At 50.7% G+C, this 21,004-nt stretch overlaps 2 protein-coding genes across 3 annotated transcripts in view; one reads left to right on the top strand and one right to left on the bottom strand.

Moving 5' to 3' along the window:
• The window catches only part of RBBP5 (RB binding protein 5, histone lysine methyltransferase complex subunit), a 42,894-nt gene extending 26,799 nt beyond the window's left edge, over nt 1-16,095 (top strand). The window contains exon 14 of the mRNA XM_055819679.1: nt 14,295-16,095. Coding sequence (XP_055675654.1) covers nt 14,295-14,302 — 8 coding nt within the window. The 3' untranslated portion in view covers nt 14,303-16,095. The remainder of the gene's footprint in view (nt 1-14,294) is intronic.
• Nucleotides 1,388-21,004, bottom strand: part of CNTN2 (contactin 2) — a 30,016-nt gene continuing 10,399 nt past the window's right edge. The window contains exons 1-23 of one of the 2 annotated variants that reach the window (XM_055819673.1): nt 18,946-19,057; nt 18,706-18,826; nt 14,085-14,229; nt 13,632-13,807; nt 13,210-13,305; nt 12,677-12,886; nt 11,990-12,089; nt 11,551-11,726; nt 10,721-10,857; nt 10,053-10,182; nt 9,008-9,158; nt 8,599-8,726; nt 8,050-8,225; nt 7,209-7,329; nt 6,799-6,957; nt 6,507-6,656; nt 5,690-5,760; nt 5,274-5,508; nt 4,724-4,839; nt 4,162-4,348; nt 3,694-3,806; nt 3,413-3,581; nt 1,388-2,720 (exon numbers count right to left, since the gene is read on the bottom strand). In XM_055819673.1, the coding sequence (XP_055675648.1) occupies nt 2,611-2,720; nt 3,413-3,581; nt 3,694-3,806; nt 4,162-4,348; nt 4,724-4,839; nt 5,274-5,508; nt 5,690-5,760; nt 6,507-6,656; nt 6,799-6,957; nt 7,209-7,329; nt 8,050-8,225; nt 8,599-8,726; nt 9,008-9,158; nt 10,053-10,182; nt 10,721-10,857; nt 11,551-11,726; nt 11,990-12,089; nt 12,677-12,886; nt 13,210-13,305; nt 13,632-13,807; nt 14,085-14,229; nt 18,706-18,760 (3,111 nt within the window). In that variant the 5' untranslated portion in view covers nt 18,761-18,826; nt 18,946-19,057 and the 3' untranslated portion in view covers nt 1,388-2,610. Of the gene's footprint in view, nt 2,721-3,412; nt 3,582-3,693; nt 3,807-4,161; nt 4,349-4,723; nt 4,840-5,273; nt 5,509-5,689; nt 5,761-6,506; nt 6,657-6,798; nt 6,958-7,208; nt 7,330-8,049; nt 8,226-8,598; nt 8,727-9,007; nt 9,159-10,052; nt 10,183-10,720; nt 10,858-11,550; nt 11,727-11,989; nt 12,090-12,676; nt 12,887-13,209; nt 13,306-13,631; nt 13,808-14,084; nt 14,230-18,705; nt 18,827-18,945; nt 19,058-21,004 lie in introns of those variants that run through there. The other variant, XM_005230346.3, reaches the window with a different exon arrangement.

Here is a 21,004-nt window from a genome sequence, read left to right as displayed (position 1 = left end):
CTGCCCTGGGCTGGGGGCACACGATGGGGTGAACACGGAGCCTGTGCCTGAAACCAGCGTGAACCTCGGGACGGTGGCCAGGCTGGGCACCGAAGCAGCTCCCTCCCGCTCAGTGATTCCTCCCAAGGAGTGCAGCAGCCTTCAAGTACGAGAGATTTCTATTCCGTCCCAACCTGCAGAGTGCTGGCTACTCAACAGGGTCAGACCTGGGGTCCCCCCAGCATCTGCATCTCCAGTCGGTGAAGGCTCTTTGGGCACGTCATTTAACCTTGCTGCTTTTATTTGCTTCTCTCCTGAATCAGGCCCCAGGGCTGCACTGGGCATCATCCAGCAGAGCTCTGAGCTCCATAGGTCCTGTTAGGTTATGCCTCCTAAATACTGTCGTTATGGCTAGTTCTGCATATCAGTCAGGTTAACTGTTGCCCAAGCCCTAATTTCCTTTGCTTTTGAGCTAACACTGCACCCCTAATTTTCTGTTCATCCCATCTTTTGTGGGAGAAAGGTTGAAGGCCCAGCAAGATGGAGGTGAGAACAAAAATGCCAAATTAACAACATAAAAGATTTTGCCAAACAAAGCTCCCAGACATCAACGAAAATATTTTAAAATCTTCGTGAACATAAATCGTACAAAAATATCATTTATATTTAGCTGTTGCCCTTCTGAAAGAAGTGTTTCAGCCTGCTGGAGGGACCGAGGGGATGATTCATGGAGAGCAGCAGAGGGACCTGGAGGAGGCTCCGGGGGGAATGGCTCCCTGCCTCACTCTGCCACGTGTCACCGGGAGCTGTCGTCTTCCTTCTTCCACTTTATCCCCGGTGTTATTTATAAGGGAAACAGCGAGGTACCCTTTCCTTTTGCTGCAGCCGTGCTCTAAATGTTTGGACTCTTTCATTAAGTTTGTTTTTCTTTGCCTATTTCTTATTTCTCTGGTTTACTAAACACAGAGGAGCCCTTCTTCCTTCAGCCTAGAGCCTTGCTGTTCGCATCACGCCGTGTGAACCTACCGGTATATTTACCTTCTTGCTTCTAGGGTAGCCCAAATGCTAAAAAGCATGTGATGGGGTACTATGGATATATACAATAGGCATAACTCCAGGAAGCCAGGGATTTATGCATGTAATCTCTCCAAAGCTGGCTAAGGCTTAGGACACGGTAGTTTTAAAATGATTAGCGAGGGCAAGGAATTGGCATCTAGTATAGAAACCGCATGCGAGCACCTTGCCATTGCACGGTCCTGCAAGTGTAGCCCTTTCTCGGGTAATTCTGGAACTGAGGTTGCTCAGGCCAGCAGTATTGTCCTCTGGGAAGGAGGAAGGTCCAGGCAGGTAAAGGTCCCTACAAGCATGCTTGGGATCTGACCGGCAAGCAACAGAAATCAGCTGCGCGTTAGCTTTGGTCAGTTGCTTTACTGGGAGACAGAGAGGTTTTAATAAGCAACGTCCCCAGCTGTTTTAGTTAATGGTGCACCTCGGCATCCCTGTACTTCTTTGGGGTATCAGCCCTCCCATTTCCATCAGCTGGGTCAGCCTTGGGCCTGAAAACCAGCCTGACTGACAGGCATCCCGAGGGGAGACTGGCATGTTGGCTGTTCAGAACCGTTTGTGTGGGGAGGTGAATCTGACTGAGTCCAGATTTTCCTTGTTGCCCCAGTGACGGCTTCCTTCAGCCTCCAGTTCTTGTTTAAATTATGTCATATTCCTTTTTCTTCCTCCTTTAAGACCCTCTCTATGGAAATTGGGTATGTTGACATCTCTGTTATTAAGCAGAACCACCTCTTTGAATTAGCAGATGCTAGAAAAGTATCTCCTTTTTGCTTACCCCTTCTCCTCCCCCAAACAAAAAGGAAAGAAGCAAACAGTATAACAAAAACACCCCAAAAGCATGTGGGATATGGATAACATTGAACGTTGCACCTCACAGTGTAACAGTTGATACAGACAATAGGCTGGGGTTGCAAGTTAACACCAGTGTTGTAAAAAAAGCTTTTCACAATCTAAATTCTGTTCACATCTGATCTTCAGGATGGGGCAGAGCTCAGTCTCTCTTGTGGCTTTATCTCCTTGGGCTGGTTGCTGCAGAATTTGGCTCATATTGGGGGAGGGGAGGGAGAAAAAAAAAATCCTGTCCCATAAGTCATTAGAGATGGCTGTGACTGGGATTGGTATGGAACATGCTGATCGCTGTCAAATCCTCAGTCCCCATCCTCCCCTTACCCCCCCAAAATTCACTGTACATATTAAAAAAAAAAAAGGTCAGATTTAGCAGTCTGGTTATTTTAGTACATGGCTTCATAAGGCAGAAAACCTACTGGATACAGTGTGTTGGGCAGTTGGCTGTCAGAATTCACGTAGAATTCTTCTTTGTTTTACTCCTTTCTTTAAAAAAAAATTTAATCGGTTAAAGACCCATGTCTTGTATGAAAGCTTATATTCTTCCAAAACAAACCAAAACAGCTGCTGCTTTCTTCCTCCCTTCCAACAACATTGTCAAATCCTTTCTCTGTAGTGCTGCTGTGGTATAAACTGGAAGTTGCAGCAGCCAGATGTTAAGGAGTTCCCCAGTGGCTTGGGAGGAAGGTGTCCGGGAGTCCTCTGCTGCGCTGGCCATCGTCAGAGCTCCAGGTAGCTGATCAAGGCCACCATTAGTAGAGAGTTAGTTGTAATAACGATGGCATGTGGCACTGGTCTCATCACAGAGTCTTCCACCATCATACTTGTCCCTGAAAGAAAGGGAACAGGGAAGGAGCAACCGTCCTGTTGCACAGACACAACTGGATGTGTTGAGCGAAGAGTTGGGGAGGTCAGCAACGTGTTAGTTTTGGGATTTCTATGTGCTCGTGTTGTGATTGTCGCTGGTGGACCTCCCGGGAACACTTGTGCTTGAAATGAGAATTTGGAGGTGGGCGCTGCGTACCTACCCCCTGAATCAAGGGAACCTGCTGGAGTTGGGGTCGGGGCCCCACGAAGTCAGGATTTCGCCCTTAGTGAATGTAAGTTGGGCTGGCGTGGGGCCTCGAGGACTTGAGCTGCAAGTAGTCAAGGTGGGTTCAGAGTGGGCTGAAAGGTTGCCCAGTCTGGGGGGTGGGGGGAGCTGGGGAGGGCTGGAAGGGGAGACATCAGAAGTTCCTTTGAATGAACAGCACAAGGGAGCCAAGGACCAGTTCTAGAGTGGGCTAAAACCCAGGGGTGGGAGGTTCCCCTCTATTCCTGGAGGGGAGAGTGGGATTTTAAAACATCATAGCATTTGTTGTGGTTACGCTGTGCTATGGCCGGGTAGGGGAGGAGGTACGGCTTATCAAAGAACGGTGGTAGCAAATTCACTCCTCTCTCGGAGCTGCTGTTGCGGTGGTCTGTGGAGCACCCTGTAAAGTGTCCGTGCATGGAGCGTGTGTAGGCAGGGGAGCACACCTACCACTGTTTCGGAGGATGTGAACTTCTGCTGGGATTCCATCTCCCCCAGGGCCCGTCACCCTGATCTGTACGAAGGCGTGAGTGAAGTCTTCAGGGACAGGGATGTCGATCCGGCTCTTGCTGGCCAGGAATAGTGTGGGAGCAGAGTGGGAATCCTGCCTGTAAAGCATCTGTTGGAAGAGGCACGTCTGAGTTTATGTTCGCTAAGGTGAATGTTATGTTTGTTAAGGTGAATTCCTTAGGGTCACCTATAGGAGAAGGCCAGCTACGTGCTGCCTGTACCTTGTACCCCGTAACTGCAGACTCCTCCGCCTTCGCCACCACTGGGTCCCACTTGATGCTGACCGTAGACCCAGAAAAAGTCCAGGAGATGTTGCCAGGTGGCCTCTTTGGTGCTAAGAGATACAAAACAAGACAAGAGATTCAATGAGTCGGGGGTTGATGAGAAGGTTGTGCTGGTTACAACCATCTCCCGAGACTCTGTGACTAGTCAGCGGGACTGATGGCACCCCTGTCATCAGTTTAAAGGGGATTATCCCCCCAAACATCACTCTGAGCAGAGGTCTTCTCAGCTGTGCGATACACAGACCACGAGACTGATCTGAGGAAATTCAGGGAAGTGTTTTATGGACTATTTAAAAGGGTGTTAGAGCACCAAGATAAAAAAGCTGATCGTTGGGGATCCTCTGGAGGGAGCAGCAGCCCCAGGGCGTACAGTGTGCACAACGGAGTTGGGCAGGGCTCACTCACGTGGTTTTGTGGTCGTGACGTTGGTGGAGGGGCTGGGGGGGCCAGTTCCAGCCCGGTTGTAGGCTCTGACTGACACGTGATATTTGGTGTTGGGGTTTAGGCCAGTTACGTGAGCCGATGTGACCAGTCCCGCGGTTCTCACTCGGTCAGCCGCCTCCTCTTTATCACCGTCCTTCCAGTACCGGATCTGAATAGAAAAGGATATGATGGGTTTGGTAAGGATGGAGGCCTCTGCAAATGCCAGACCCAGTCCATCTACAGCCAGTGCTGGAGACTCTTTGGTGTTTGTTTCGGTGCATTTTGCTTAGTATGTACCCGGGAATAAGGTTACAGCCTGTGTGGAAAAGCAAGCAGGGAAAAAAACGGATTTTTCTCTCTTACTAAGCTCTCTTGTGAGCAGTAGTACTGGCCCCGTTAAGAGCCTCGTGCTGTCCATTAATTATCCTCCATCTTTGGAAACAAAATGCTGTTTCCTTTCACCTCACTTAGCCTGGGGCAATTTTCTTTGCTGGGTTTCCCGATCTCAGTTTCAGCATCTCTCATTCCCATGGCAGACTCGTACCTCGTAGCCCAGAAGCACTCCAGTCATATCTCCCTGCTCAACGGGCTCCCAGGACACATCCATTTCTGAGGACAGAACAGCCTTGGCCATAACTCTAAAAGGAGCCACTTTTGGTTCTGAAAAAGACAACAAGAGGAAATAAAATCCTTTTCCTAGCTCTGGGCAGCATAGTCACCATACTGAGATGAAGGGCTTTCCTGCAGCACCGTTACCGTGCAGCCAGACGGCTGGTATTATGTCTACGGAGCAAAGCAAGGGGAAGGGATTTAGGGACTTAGTAGGACAAGCTGAGCCACAGCTGTCTGCTGTGAGCATCCGTGCCGGCTCTGGAGCTCTGGGTGTACAGTCACGGCTGGGCGTAGGGAAACATCTCTCGGTGTATTTGAAGTAGAAGATAAATGTTATGCTGAAATCACTGTCAGCTGTTCCTCGAGCAAAAGAAACCTCTGCCGTTGCTGAGCTCCCAGGCACAGCTCTGCAGGGAGCTGAGGACATGGTGGCTGGTTGAACAAAGCGGAGTGAGTTCAGAGTCTCCGCGCTCCCTCTTTACCTTCTTCTGCAGAGTACACGATGGCAGTGAGGCTCTCCGGTCCCTCTCCTTTCCTGTTGTACGCTTTGATCTTCACTTCAAAGGGGGTGTAGGGGCCGATGCTCTCGTTGTGGTAGACGTAGTGCAGCGATTCTGCGTGCGGCACCTTTGCTGTCAGCCACCCCTGGGTGCCTTTCTTGCGGAATGACAAGATGTAGCCAAAGCCATCTCCATTCTGATAGTCTCGCAGCGTTGGCTGTGTGGGGGGTGGAAAGAGAGAGGAGCCTTGGTCCGTTCAAACGAGCGAAGCTTTGGACTAAGCCCCGTGTTTGGCTCAGCCTCGTATCAGAATTGTAATTGCGATACTGATTTCCCCAAAGAAATGGCACGTGCTCCTCCCCTCGGCCCTCTCCCCGCGCCCACGGCTGCTGACTTACTGTCCAGTTGATGATGAGCTCGTTGGGAGCCCCTCCACCTCCGCTCAGCCCAGATGGTGCCACAGTCGGTGCTGTCAGGTCCCGAAACAAAAGCAGAAGCACGGGTTGGGTTAAGGAAACCACAGTGATGAAGATGAGCACAGACACGGCGCGGTCTGGGAGTAGCCAGGCTTTGACAGCTCATATGAAAGTGCTCGTCTCTAGATTTTCAACCATGAGTATTTCAGATCTTTGTGAAAATCAGGTCTGGAATAGTGGCTGGTGCCTGACGAGCTTATTTGGAGGCAGCATGTCTCCAAGGGGACAAGAATCAAGCTCAGAAGCAGTGATACAGAGGAGAGCTTTTATTAGAAAGGAGTTAATATGCATTTGGTATGTTGAGAGCGGTTCTCCTGCTGTTTTTACAGCCCTTCTGCTTGCACGTTCAAGCAGCAGAAGATAGAATGAACGTTCACAGCCATTTGCTGGGAAATTTACCTTGTCTGTTTTACAGAGCTGTGCTCTGTGCTAGAGCAGGGCTCTTTCCCCTTTCTAAGCATTACTGCCCAGAAGGTACAGGATTTGAAACTAGGATTTATAATGGTTGAATGTATTGTATCTCATGCTGGTGAAGTTAGCTGCCAGCTCTAGTGCGTGTCTTTGACGTGTGAAATGGGCAAAAAGGCAAAAAATTTTGTGATGGCATCACCTCTAGGAGCTCTCCGGAGATGATTAATTGTTTGGGACCAAGGCATGCTGCAAGCCAGCCTTCCCCTCCAGCATGTTGGGACAGGCACCCCTGATTCCTTTTTCTACCTCTGAGCATATTTGCACATACCTGCTTCTTTGGTACGGATTTTGCTGGAGGGTAGACTTGGCTCCCCAACTCCAAGGATGTTACTCGCTAAGACCCGAAACTCATAATCCATCCAAGGAATGAGGTTCACCACCTGGGCTGTCTCTGCATTGCCTTCAATATTTACAGGATCTATATAATCCAATAACATGAGAGGAGAAGAAATAGAGCGAGTGGCAGCCAGCGTATGAGCACAGAGCAGGAACGTGCCAGCGAGCTGGTGCCCCATGGCCAGCACGGGCTGTGCCACCACCGCTGCCCCCAGGACACTTACTGGTACGCATTTGCTTCCATTTGCTGGAGAGGAGGGTCCGCGCCTCCACGATGTACCTGGCGATAGGGCTGTGGTTGTCAAAGCCACGGCTCCAGCTCAGCTGGACGGTGGTGTCACCGATGTCTCTCACCACCACACCCCCGGGGGGGCCTGGAGGTCCTGGGATGATGGGAGACAGAGGGACATATTGCGAAGATGAAGGATTTGGAGGCTTATCGGTCTTTATATTGTGCAAGTCACAAATTCAAATCAGGCCTTTCTTTTCTGGAAGCCTCCAGAAGCTCATAAGCATATCCCATCCAGTTCAAATATTAGACGGTCGCAAGGGAAGAGCGAGATGATTCCTTGCAAGGACCGTGCTGTTGCTTCGGGCTTGTAAGGAGCAGGGGACCTTACAACAGAGACATTACCTCTGACAGTCAGCGTGGCTGACTCCGAAGCACTGTCCACAACTGTCTGGGCAGTGCACGTGTACCGCCCCGAGTGCTTTAGCTGGGTGTTGAAGATGCTGAGGTCCCCGATAGCTTCCTTCTGCATGGGGAAGAGAAAAGACAGCGAGGAGAGTGTTTGAACACGCCTGATGGCACGGTCCAGCGTTTGACGTTGCACTGGGTTTTTACGGCAGGGTTTTGGTAATGGGGGGAGCTTCTGTGAGAAGCTGCTAGAAGCTTCCCCCATGTCCATCGGATCCCGTGCCAGCCGGTTCCCAGTCGGACCCGCCGCTGGCTGGGGCAGGGCTGGGGACCCCCCAGGGACCCCCGCTGGGCCCGGCTGTGCCTGGGGGGCTGTGCCCGCGGGGGGGACCCACGCTGGAGCGGGTCGTGAAGAACTGCAGAAGGACTCACGCTGGAGGAGGGCTGTGACCTGACCGCAGCCCCATCCCCATCCGCTGCAGGGAGCGGGGAGAGAAATCAGGGGTGAAGTTGAGCCCGGGAGGAAGGGAGGGGTAGGGGGAAGGTGCTTTAAAATTTCATTTTATTTCTTGTTATGCTACTCTGATTTGACTGGTAAAAAATCAATTTTCCCAAGTCAAGCCTGTGTTGCCTGTGACGGCAGCTGGTGGCTGATCTCCCCCTGCCCTTATCTCCACCCACGAGCCTTTCGTTATGTTTCCTCTCTGCTGTCCAGCAGAGCAGGTTTGGTGGGCACCTCACCTCCAGCCAGGGTCAGCCCACCACAAACGTGAAAACGAAGAGGCTGGCATTAATTTTCTGCCCTTTTTGATGGTACATAATTGCCCTTTCTACTCACCACGCTGGCGCGCCGATAGTGCCCCTCAGACTTGTCAAAGTCAATGGGGAAATCGTCTAGTGACCAGGTGAAGGTTAGGTCCATGGTGGGGTCGTGGGATGCGTGACATTGCAGGGTGAGGTTTTCACCGACATTGATGTCTGCGCTAGATGGTGCCAATGTGATTTTGGTGGCATCTGCAGAGAAAGAGCAGGGAGGGCCGTTAGCTGCAAATGTCCGTGGACAAGGTATATATGAATCCTGCAGAGCATCCAAACCAACTAACACTTTCCAACTTGTCATCCCTCTCAAACAGCTGTAGCTTTGCGGGAGGAAGATGAGGGATTGCAGTGGTTAGGGAATGGAAATGCTTTTCTCCAGGAGCAGTTGTTGGTTGGTTTGATTTGGTGGGTCAGGCAGAAGGTTTGCTGCTCCACAGGCTGAAATGTCTTTGATTCCCTGAGCACTGCATTTGATTTTCGGGAGTACAAGGAGAGGAGAAATAGGACATCACGGCATTCTTAGACGTTTGTTGCTCGATTGACCCCAAATCAAGACAAACATCTCTACCTCGAACAGAGAGGATTCCAGTACTGTTGGCTTTGCCCATGAAATTCTCAGCAAAGCAGGTATACTTTCCCTCATCGGATTTGCTGATGTTCTGGAGGATCAAGGTGCCATCTGTGGTAATAGTCACCCTGGAAAGGAAGGAGAGCCATACAAGAGGAAGGTTAAAATGTCTGTTCACTCTGTGCACCTGACAATTTCCAGCGCTTGCTGATTTTAGAGAAACTGGTGATAAAGACACGACTGCAAAGTATTGAGTAGGAGTTTTCTAAAGAAGAAACTAGAGGAATAACCAAAGGCTTATGTTCAGGGTTGTAGCAGCACACTTGGGTCATCAAGTCCAGTCTTCTGGCAAGAAAAAAACGTGATTTTAGAAACGGTTTCTAGGTAGAAGCTGACTCTGTGCTGCTACCTGCTACTGTTGATCAGAAGTTCAGTCCCTTTGGTCCAGAGCACAGTGGCTTTTGGTGCTGCTCGTGGTTGGCATGGGATGATGACCTTCCCACTTCGGGCTGCGGGTATCAGTCGCTTCACTGGGTTTAGTCTAAAATCTGGTGCTAAGGCTACAGGGGGGAAAAAAAAAGAGGATTAAGGAATGATGAGAAAACCCTGCTAGGTGAGCATTTTAACTGCCACGTAACTAGGTATTGATCTGTTGTTGGATGGCTTGGTAACAGAAGCATGGCAATATCTGGCGAGCAAGATGAAGGAGTGATTCCTCTGCTGCCGGGTGGTTTCTAACGCCTGCCGAGGCAGGTGTTACGTGAGACAGGTGTCGTACGTAGCAATGGGGTGTGACCCTAACAAGTGCAAGGTCTTTGAGAGACACAAGAACAGCTGCTTTTGAAAATGTAGAGGATATTCTCTTCAATGTCCTGACCAAAGTCACCAATGCAGACATCCAGCTTGCCTAAAACTCCTTCTGGAATTGCAAAGAAAGAATTGGGTTTTATCTGTTGCCCTCATGCGTTGCAGTGTTGAACAGTTGATGCTTAGGTCTGTTAATTTATCTCTGGCATCTACTGACCGTGAGGAGACAAGATTTTAGACTAATGTGGAACAAGTTTGGCATCGGTCCAGTTCCAGTCACCATCCATCAAAGCGGGCTGAATGGATACTGAAATAATTTTTTTTTAATTTTTTTGACCTCTTTCCTCCAAAAAGAGGAAGGCTGTGTAGTGGAAGAGAGCTTGTGCTGCTGCTGTCTGTCCTGTACACTTTCTGTAGCTAAACAGATGTCCTTGTTCTCTTTCAGCATTACTGAATTTACACAAGATTTCAATTTTAAAGGGTTGTAGAGTGTCTTGTTGAACCAGCAACTATATTTCAATGGTGAATGAAGCAGTTTTTGTCTGCTCTTATCTTACTCTGAGATTGCAAGCGTAGGATATTAGGAAGAGAACTAAAATGCTTCAGTGTCCCATTGAAACCCAGAGCACTGGGAAATGAGAAATTACCTTGCACTGTTAATTCAGCACTTGCATATACTGTGCCATGCTTGTTCTCAGCCACACACTGATACATGCCAGAGTCCTCCAGGACTAGCTTGGAAAATCTCAGCTCTCCACCGCTCACTTCGATGCGGTTCTGTGCAAACAAGAGGATGAACCCATTAGGTGAGAAAAACAACAATGGAACTCAATCCTGGTGCCTTCAGGGTTGAGTTTCATTACAGACCCTTAGGCCAGTTTGAAGCCAGCCTGGTTTTCCATGGGAGAAAAGACAGGACATTTTATTTTAGGTCTGTCCAGTCGGTACCCCACATCACTGCGCTCTGTTTGCTGAGACTTCTGAGTGCCTGAGCAGCAACGTGCAGGTCATACAAAGACAGGTACAAGGTGTTATTTTCCGCCCTGATAACTGGCTGTGAGTTCCTGTAGTTGCATGAAGCAATGGCTGGGATGGCAGTGACGGGAGAAGGAACTTGCTGCGGGTAAGGACTGTGGCATTGCTTTGCAGCCTCATGGGGGGCACATGGAATAGGGATGCGGGGTGATAAAACGGGGTTGAGATGCATTTGCAGCGAGGCAGGAGAGGGTCTAAGTCTGGAGTAGCAGGTTCAGTACTGCGAGTTCTGGTGTGCACTGGCTGCGCTGCCCTCGCTGCCAGCCCTGTGCGGTGGTACCTGGGAGGTCAGCGGCTGCCCGTCCCGAAGCCATCGCACCGCGGGTCTGGGTTTGCCGGCAGCCGCGCAGCTCCAGCGCAGGTCGGACCCGATGTCGGCTTCTGTGTCTGTGATCACCTTCAGCCACTCCGGCTGAGCTGCAAAGGAGCAAGAGAGGTGGCAGAGCCAAGATGATCAGATGAGAGGTTTGTTGTGCCAGGCAGGCAGAAGGATGCTCATTGTGTCATCTCTGCTGGCAGATTTATTTATCACAGCGTGTTTCACCATAGTAACAGCCTTTGCCTTTTGTGCAGCCATGCAAGGCTGAGTCCTCGAAGGGTCTGGCTGCAGCTGTGCATGTGGACTGCACAAAATTACGGCAGAATCCAGATTTGAGGAAGAGCCTTATGGTTTCTTTTCTTAATGCAGTCAATTCTGAACTTGAGGAGACTGGATTCAGGCTAAGATAACCAGGTTAAGTTTTGTAACTTGACTAGATCTATTAACAGCTCCAAGCATTACCCCTTGTGGAAGCACTCCAGGCTTGGAGAGGACCTTGGTTGAGAGCCAAGTTTGATTTTTACTGCTATGATTCCTTCCCTGGTTACCTTATTTTACTAGAGTTATTTTAGAGCAAGTTAAGAGATCTCTCTCTACTTGCTAGAGCCTAAATGTATCCACCAAGGAAAGGTATCAGTAATCTCTGCAGGTCTTTGTTAGGGCTTTGCAACAGGTTTAATTAGGGCTGGTACAAGGCAGGATCAGAGGTGGTAATTTTACTCCCAGAGGCTCAGTCTGTTGCCTGGGGCATCTTGCTGTGCTCTGGAAAGGCACATGTTTAAATGTGTTACCTTGAATGATGATGCGGCCCTGGTAGGTGTCTCTCCCTTTGATGTTTTCAGCCTCACACTCGTAAGTGCCTTCATCCTCAAAGCCAACATCCTGGATCTGCAAGAGGGGCTCACTGCCGATCCACTTGGAGGACTGTGAGCCGTCCAGCTTCCTCCACTTTATTCGAGGAACAGGGCTATGTAAAAGTAAACCTGGTGAAGGCCAGCTCTCCGGTACCCCGTGCCGCCTTACAGCTCAGTGTAACTCAGTCCCCGTTTGGCCACCCAGGTCCCATCCCAGCTGGGCTTTGGCCAGTAGGACAGATGGCTTTAGCCAATTCCTCCCTCTTCCCCCTCCATCTCTGGTCTACAGCAGACCAGAAGAGAGGGGTTGTGGAAGTTACAGGTTCTGCAATACCCTCCCCGTCCTGAGCCTGAGCGATACAGACGCTGCACTCACTTTCCAAAGGCAAAACACTCCAAAGTCACCATCTGCCCAGCCAGAGCGTAGGTGTCTGCAGGAAACCTGGCTTTTATGCTGGGTGCATACTGCCTGGCATCTGTGAAAAGGAAAGCACTGTTGGGGAGTTCTGGATGACTTTAAAGTGGCACACGTGAGGTCTTAAAGGGCAAAGGTACCTGCAAGGTTATGCTACTTTCCAAAAGCTTTGTGCGTTTGGGTAAGGCAATAGAAGCTAAATTTGATTTCCTTTTTAAAACAGCTCTTACTAAAGTCTCTAGAAATCTCTTTACCACATCTCAGGACTATTTCTTCCTACCTGCTTAACTCCCCTTGCCCAGCCCAAGAAGTATCTGCAGGGGCACCTCTGCAAGGTCACCAGAGGCAGAGGAGAGTGGTTCCAGGGATCTGTGAGCCCACCCAGGCTGCACCTTGTGCCGTGTCTCTTTTACAAACAGAGAAACCCCGCTGATGGGGTTTGTAGCTGCACAAGCAGCGAAGCCTGGAGAGAGGGCTGCTTCCCCCAGGTTCCGGCCAGTTAGTATTTTGGTAAGCTCTTAAGCTCCCCTGAGAAGCTGGTGGGTGATTTGTGCACCGCTGGTGCCCTGTGGAGCCTGAGTGCTTTGTGGTGGCTTGTCTCTTCTGCGTTTTGCCCAGTCTCCCTCTTGATAATGCAAGAGCACTGACCCTCTGCAGCGAGACTGAGCCGGGAGAACTTGCTGAAAACGCTCTTGGTGATGAAGTCGATGTGGCTGGTGGCAAAGCAGGAGTAGTTCCCCAGGTCGGAAGCTTCTGTCTTGGCAATGTAAAGGTTTCCAGTGGTCTGAGAGACGAAACGCCTTCCATCGGCTGGGATGAAATTGGGAAACTCATTCAGGAGCCATCGGTAGGATAAGCCTGGGGGGAAGAGAAAAAGGAACAAACTGCACAAGTTGCCTGTGTCTTCTCGGGTGGGACTAAACCTGGCAGGCTGTCTCCCAGACCAGTCTAAGCTGAAGCTGGTCCTTGGATGGTACTTGTTTTCTCCATGTGCTAAGCCCTACCTCTGTTTTGTTGCTTTACAGAGCCTGAATTTAAAAATTTGCTTCCCTAAAATTCCCAAAGAAAAGCAAAGAGTAATTCACATGTCTGGGAATCGCTTGCTCTGTGGCCTCTCTCTGCCTGGCACCAGCAGCGCCGCTAATCCCTGCTGGTGGCAATGCTGAAACGCAAACCCCTACCTGGGTAATGGGGAGGGGGGCTGCAGGCAAACATCACTCCCCAGCCTTCTGTAATCTTCACGGGGTCTCGCTCTTCTGCGGAGAATTCCTGCAAAACTGAACATGCAAAGTGAAACCTGCCCATGGGCAAAGAAAAAAGCTGGTGGAAATGCTATGTTTTATCTCTCCCTCCATAGACTTGTCTTTTCAGTAGTCGTACAGAGGGAGATCCAAAAATATTCCTGATTTTCTCTGTAGTGCATCAGATTCCTACTGCCCCTCCATGTTAATGGAAAGCGCCAGGGGATTTCTCCGGGGGATGATGTTGGGTATCATGCACAGGAGAGCTTCTCTCCAACTGTTATTCATGCGAGCAGAGGGGCTTAGTTTACCCCCAGCGTAACTGTAGCTGCGTTTTATTGACCTTGTGGAGACAAACTTACAGCCAAAGCGGAGGGAAGCTTCCCTGCTGACCACCGTGCCCCTGGAATTAGATGCCACGCATTGGTAGGAGCCAGCATCCTTGGCTTTCACGGGGTTGCTTATCACTAGGTCGCCTGCAACCAGCCTGTAACGGGAATCTGGCTCCATCTTTATCTCTGTGCCATTCATCTTCCACCTGCCAAGAGCAAGTGTAGAGAGTGAGGGGGGTAAATATTCATCGCAGCACTCGTGGTGCCTCGTGGGAGGCTGTGCTTGCTTGTTTTTTCCAGCTGTGCTGTGTTGGGATTTGAGTCAGATTTATATCTGTGACCTGGGAGGGACGGCGCATCATGTGTGGATGAGGAGGCCGATTCCTACATTAGTGATTTTCTTTATATCAATGTGGAGAACAGAAGGCAGAATTCTTGGCGGTTGCATTCCAGCCCCGGTACAGAGAGAGCAGGGGAGCTCACCTGTAGGTCGCAGGGGGACTGGCTCTTGCTCGGCAAGCCAGCGTGACTTTTTCTTCTGCTGAGCCTTCAGGGAAGAGGGTGTGCACAGGCTGCTCCTCAAACACCGGCCCGTAGTTCCTCGTGCTACTCTGGGCTTGGCACCAAACTGCAAGAGAGGGGAAAAAACCTGCTCAGCTCAATTTAGTTTTTTCTAAAAATTCTCATTTTTAGTTTTGTAGGGTGTCCCTGGCAGCATCACAACTGCATCTGGACTAAAAGAAGGAACAACTTGAAAATCACAACCCATCTGTTACCGCAGCGCAGCCCCAGCCGTGGCTGCGGGTATATAGCTTGCATTTCCCACCGAGCATCTCACACCATCCCTGCTGTGCCAGAGGGACCAGACATGCTTCAAGACATGCTGATGAAGGAGTACTGCCACACGCCTCTTGGAAAACCGTGCACAGACTGGAGCTGGGAACCACTGGTTGCCCTCCTTGTCCCTGGCAGTTAGAACGTGCTGGTTCCTCTGTCTGTACAAACTTCAGCTGGTCAGTTCCTCCCAAGTCATCTCCAGGACAAGGGAGGAGACAGCAGAACCTGGGTCTTCGGAGCTCTGCTGCTGCCTCCCTGCAGCCACCTGGCAGATCCCCTCCATCCCTGCATCTGCAACATCTGCAACATTGGCAACTCAAACCTGCTGCTTGCTGGTTGCCCACCAGCGCTGTGCAGGTATCGGTTCTGCTGTTCAACTCATGGGATGAACTTGAAGCTTCCTTTGTCGTGTGTAGACACGGGTTTGGTTCTGACCTTGCCGTCACGGGTATGGCTCAGCCATCGGCACATGAGGAAGAGAAGAACCTGCCTGCCTTCTCCTACCGTGTCTGGGCCACCCTTTGGCGTGGTGATGCCGTTTCGCTGGAAAATGCCAGCTGTCCGCCGTGACTCCATGTCTCAGAGAAACACTGGCAGACCCCCTTCCACACAGGCTCGATGGAAATGGCAGTGCAAGTAAGAACAAAGCAAAAGCTGCCTGGAAATCTCCTCGCTGCAGAAGCGGCTAGTGGGCTAACGGTCACCAACAAGCCTGTCCTCTCCCCGGCTCCCTGAGAAGTGCCTGTCCCGTAGCAGGGATGGAGCTTCCTCAAGGCAGCCTGCTCCCAGCACAGTCCCCTCTGCCTCTGCAGCGATAAGCCTCGAGATGCTTAGCTAGCCCCAGGATCCTTCCATGCTTTGTAATTGAATTAATAACTGTCTTAAAACTGCCATGCCAACCAGCAATCTGTTTCCTTCCCTACAGTACACAGCATGGTCACTAGTTAAATTAAGCGACTCCAGTAAGTGTGATGTTTTATGCAAGAGTAACTTCCAGCAGGGAATGGCCAGCTCAGCTCTCCTGGGCTGGGGGGAAGCAGCCCTTTACCTGTAGCTCCTGGGGTTCGTCTCATGTTCCGGCTGCTCTTGCATGCAGAGATGAGGCTGAGATGGGAGAGGGGCTCCACTAATTGGCTCTGTGGCTTCGGAGCAGCTGTCGGCTGCTCCCTGTGTCCGAGCACCCGCCAATTACCCCGACCATCAGCTCCCTCAGCCGGGATGTGCTGCTGCGAGGGAGCCGCATGCGGGCAGGAGCCTGATGGTCCCTGGTGTCACACAGGGCAGAGGCACCGTAGCCCGTGTCTAATACTTTGGAATGAGAGAGAAGCAGCGTTTTGCGGGTTGTATTCCCTCCCAATCAGCGCAGGTGCCTTTTTCCTTTAGTTAGATTCACAAAGGAAAAGCTTGTGTAAGCTGGAAATTTTCCCTCAGTTGGGTCAGCAACGGCTGTGCTGAGCAAATCGCAGCTGGAAATAACTGTGCTGACCAGCAGGTAAAATTATCGTGAATTAATAAGAAAATAGTGTATTCATTGTGTTCCGATAGATGGTGGTGAATGGATTAAGGTTTAACAGCTTTACATTCTGAGATTAATAGGTAGCATATGGTAAATAATTTCTATTTATTTAACAAATAAAATATATATTATTAACACTTACAGGCATTCCTTCTCTCACGATATGCTCTTTCCCAATCAAGCCAAATTACGCTAATCATCCCTTCTGATTCCACCCAGAGGCTGCACCCCGTTGCTGTCTGCTGCTGTCCCTTTTTCTCTGCTGGAGTTACGGGCTACAACTGCCAGGCAGTGATTTTCTCAAATGTAATCAATGCCAGAAGCTCAGATAAGTTTTTGTTTAGAGGTCCAAGGTGGCTGGTTGGTGTCGGGGGTGAAACGCCTGGATCTTACTCATTAGGCAAAACAACGGTTAGATTAAAGTAGTTAAACAATTACAAGACCAGGATATGGTTGGAACCAGGAACTGAGAGCTAAGCAGAATGGTAAATCTCGGTACCTCCGAGCCTGATCATCTGGGCTACTTCTCTCACGCCAGAACTCTCATTTTGGGTGTTACCAGAAGAGGTACGTTCCTCGGGCTCTGTCACTTGGATGGTGGGGAGAAGACAACCACAAAATAAAGGTCTTCAAGCCTGGAAGCTGAATTTGCAAGAAGCACAGTGACACGCTCAGAATTGGGCATGCCTTATGCAGCCCTACTTTCTGTGTTAAAATCCAGCCAGGAGAGCAGAAATTATGGTAGATACGCCTCTTGAGAACAACATTCATTATTAGGAAGAATAAATATTAACACCAAAATAAATAGGAATAGATGAAAGTGGAACACCTGAAAATTAAAATTTGGGAAAACAGCTGCAAAAACACTTGAAGCTTTCACGTAGTGCTCCAAGAGTGGCTTGTACTACTGTTTGGGAGAGAAAATACTATACCCTGAAATACATCATCAAGGGCATAGTAATCTCTGCATATAAAAGAATCCCAAACTTTATACCAGGTGTTGCTGGAAGAGACAAAACTCAAACCTTATCTCCTTTGCCACTGCAGTGAGCAGGGAGGGTTCTGCCAGTGCCTCCCTTGTGCAGTGCCCTGGCCCGTTTCTGGCAGGTTTTATGTTCTTATTAGTATTTGGAATATGTTGAAAGTCAGACCTGGAAAGCCCAGGTGTCCAGGAGGCTGAATGCTTTCCCTTTGTGCTAGCTTTGGAGACCTGGAAATGATAAATGTCTCAGTTGAACGTTTTCCAAGATGTATTCCAGTTTATGAGGACGTCAGCAGCAATCCTTTTATTGAGCACAGGCAGCTCCGGAGCACTGACCACAGCCTGGAGCCTTGGCACATGCGGGAGCTGGGCAATTAATTGGTTTTATAGGAAATCTGCGCGCGCGCGCGCACACACACACACACACGTGCACAAAATCAAAGTGGTTATTTTTAAAAAGCAGCTCTCTGAGGAACAGGGGGTTATTTTTAACGAGAAGCTTTCTGAGGAACAAAGGGACAGTGCTTTGGCTGGCCTTAGATTTCAAGATTTTCTGTGCCTTTTACTGAATGAAGAAAGGCCAGAGAGATTTTTAGACTTTCACGACAGCCTTATTCGTTAGAGAGTCATCTCTGTGCACTTCATAAGCTTTAAACCCTTAAATACTGCTGGGAAGTCATCCTTTCGGCGATACGGCCGAGGGAGGGGTGACATTGCCGACCCAGCTTCCCAGGGCTGGAGCTGACAGCCCAGACCTGGAGGCTTTGGATCTTCACCTGCTCTGGAGTGTTTCCTTGAACCTGATCTCTAGCTGGAGTCTTTTTGTCCCTGGTCCCTTGCTGGTGTTCCCCAGGAGCATTTCTCTGTGTCCCAGCTGGCTCCTGAGATCCATTGCATCATCAGCCAAGGGTCAAAAGAAAATAACCCTCAGAGACTTTACAGGGAATCATTTTTTGTGGACCCAGCTTGGATGGGGAGCAAGTTGCATGAACTCAGGTGGTTAATGGGAGAGCCCAACTCCATCTTGCTGCCTCTACCAGATTTGGGTCAGACCAATTTCCAAACAGGCTAATTGCCTCCCAATCTAGGGCAGCCACCCCTCCCTCTGCCTCCTCGGGGATCCAGAGAACATTAAAAGGTAATTAGATATTTATAAGGACAGGCGAGCAGTCTCTGCCTGGGATGATGAATTAGCTTGAAGACATTATCTAATTCTCAGTTGTCTGAAATGAAATGTCTCCCTGCTGAAAAGGGACCTTCGGAGTGCAGCCTGAGATTCCCTGAGATCCAGAAATGGTCCCCAATGGATGGGGGAATCTTTGCAGTCAGGGTATGGCCGAAGAGGCATCCCTAGAAAAAACAGGAGGCGAAGTGGCTTCGCCATGAGCGAGTCCTGCCAGCAGAAGGAAATTTGTCCTTGTGCCGAGGCCAGGACGAGCACAGGCTTTGCCTGAGGTTCTGCATCTCCTGCATTTCACCTAAACAGCAGTTTAGAAAGGGGGAGACATGTGTCAAGCATTCCTGTCCTCTTTCTTGAGCGGTACAAAGGGAAGCTGAGTGTGGCACAGACACGTCTCCTGGCTGCATGAACCGCTGGGGAGGGTCAGGCTTTGGCGTCGGTGCAGCCGCGGAGCACGGAGAGGCGTGTGCCGGGCAGGCAGCACAGCACGCGTGTTGCATCCCCCGGGTGATGTCCCGCTTGATGTCTGCCAGCCCATCTCACCTCTCATGGAAACCTGCAGCCCAGAGAGGCAAGGGGCTGCTCTTACCCAGAAAGGTGACGACAGCTAGGGATGTGCGGACAAATCCAGTGGCGTGTCCCATCCTGCACCTCCGGCTGGGTTACAGCCTCCGCGGCTGAGCCTCTATGGGTGAGCGGGGACAGCAGCCCTGCGAGAGACAGAGAGGGGCGTCAGCTGCAGCGTTGCTGTGCCTCTGTCCGAGGGTCCAGCACCCGGCTGCACAGCCCCCCGGCAGCGTTGCTGTGCCTCTGTCCGAGGGTCCAGCACCCGGCTGCACAGCCCCGCTGGCCTCGGGCCCAGGGTGACGGTCACTCGGGAGCAAACATCCAGCTGCCTGGAGAGGAACGCAGGGGTCTGAAGGAGCTTTTTTTCTTTCTGACATGACAGATCTGGTTGGGAAATCGGTCCTCCTCCCAGCCTATCTGCTATTCTTCCTCCCTCCTCCAAAAGGAATGCTTCCTTCCTAGCGTTTTTTAGTAAAAAATGCAAAGTCAGAAGCACACAGGATATTGGTAGGGGAGGAGCAGGAGGAAATGATTTGTTCTTGTTATTCTGTGAAAAAGGCATCTTTAATTGAAGCTTTTCAGGCGGGGAGTGACTGCTTTTGGGGACTGTGCCAGCCCCGAGTCTCTTGTTCTGGAGAGGCTGGGGGGACCCAGCTGGTTACTGTGCGCTGCACCCCAGCTTGCAGAGCTTCGTGCAAGTGCCTTTACCCTTGCAGGCGGCGGGGAAAGTGAGTGCACAAAGTGGCTGCACAGGGCTGGGGCGTTCTTGCTTTTTTTCTAAGTTTAATGCATTTGAATAGTTAATAAATGACGGAGTGCCAAGGCATTTCCTGATGCCATGAGACACATTATTAGGTGGAGCAGTGATTTCTAGTCCCCTCTGCAGACTCCCGTCTTCCAAGATCTTTCAAAAAGCAAAAATCCCCAACAAAACACCGAGCTGTTTGTGCAGACTGTGGTCCCTGCGCTCTCCCAGCTAAACCCACCGTGGGACCAGCTTCAGCACACGCAGCTCTTTCTGTGTAACTCCAGCAGGGATGTTGGGCTGGTTTGGTTTTTTTTCTCCCTCTTTGTTAAAATACACTTTTGAAATAATGCATCAAGGAGCCCCACAGCCCTGCAGGGCCTCCTGTTCCCCGGTGCCCTCCCAAACACCCCCCGGTGAGTTGCTGCTGGAGGCGCTGCCAAGAGCCGGGCTGCTCGTGGGCTGCGAGTGCTGCTTATCCCTCTGCTCCAGCTGGTGCTGCTTCCACTCCTCTCCCTGCCCATCTGTCTGCCCGAGCAGGCAGTACTGCTCCTAAGCTCCTTCGAGCAGGGATTAGCTTTCTGTCCCATGGGATGCAGCCCCTGTACATTGCATCTTTAAAAAATCCAGTGCTCCGCTCATTAATAGCAGCCCTGGAAATGCACCTGAGCAAACAGCGATAGCCCCGTGTTTGCTCCATGTCCTGCCTCCGGGGACCCTGGCTGGGTGGAAAAGCCACCTGGCCTCTTTGTGTCCTCACCCAAAAGAGAAGATTTTGCTACCACGCTTAGAAGAGACCCCATCCCAAATCCTCCTCAATTTTTATCTTGCTTGGGTTGGAGGGCTGGATCCCAGCCTCCCGGTCCAGTGCTGAGAGCGGAGCTGCCTGCCCTTCGCTCACTCACACACTGCTTAAATATTTTTATATATATAGTCCCCTAAATAAGGCTGGTGCTTAATTGCATGGCGTGGCCAGGGGAGGAGGGACCCCTGCTACAGATGGACGATCCAGGGAGGGAGCGGAGAGAGGCGTCAGACGCACTGACATGAAAGCTGCTCCACGCAGTTTGTTCCAGCAACCCTGAAGTGAGTCAGTCACATGAAATCACTTGATGTCAACGAGAATCATGCCCCAAATGGTGTCCTGAACCCACGGCCTTTCAGCGAACACTGCCTCATTGTTCCCCTGCCTTCACCCTCTGCTTGCTTCTCTCTCATGTGTCTTGTGCTCACGTCGTAAGCACTTCGGGACAAGGACCAGCTTTTAGCTCGATCTGTTTTGCAGGCAGCGCTGGGATGTGGGCTTGCAGGCAATGCCAGCGCTGCACTAATTAATAAGTTGACTTCTCCAATTCTCTGCTGTTGGGTTCCTTCACCAGCACCTTCCAGTGCCCAGGGTTTGTGGAAGGCGGTGAGCATCGAAGCTGTCCCTACACCCAGCGGCAGCAAGTCTCGCTCCGTCACGGCCAGCCCCGGTTTCGGAGGCTGAGTCCCCTGCCTGCGCCCCGGGAACTGCCCACGAAGGCACTGCCCGGCTGCAGCTTTGCTTTCTTCTGTTCGTTCTTACTCTCAGTTT

This window comes from Falco peregrinus, chromosome 16, assembly GCF_023634155.1.
Source record: "Falco peregrinus isolate bFalPer1 chromosome 16, bFalPer1.pri, whole genome shotgun sequence".
NCBI lineage: Eukaryota > Metazoa > Chordata > Aves > Falconiformes > Falconidae > Falco > Falco peregrinus.
This window is presented reverse-complemented; position numbering and strand designations above follow the sequence as displayed.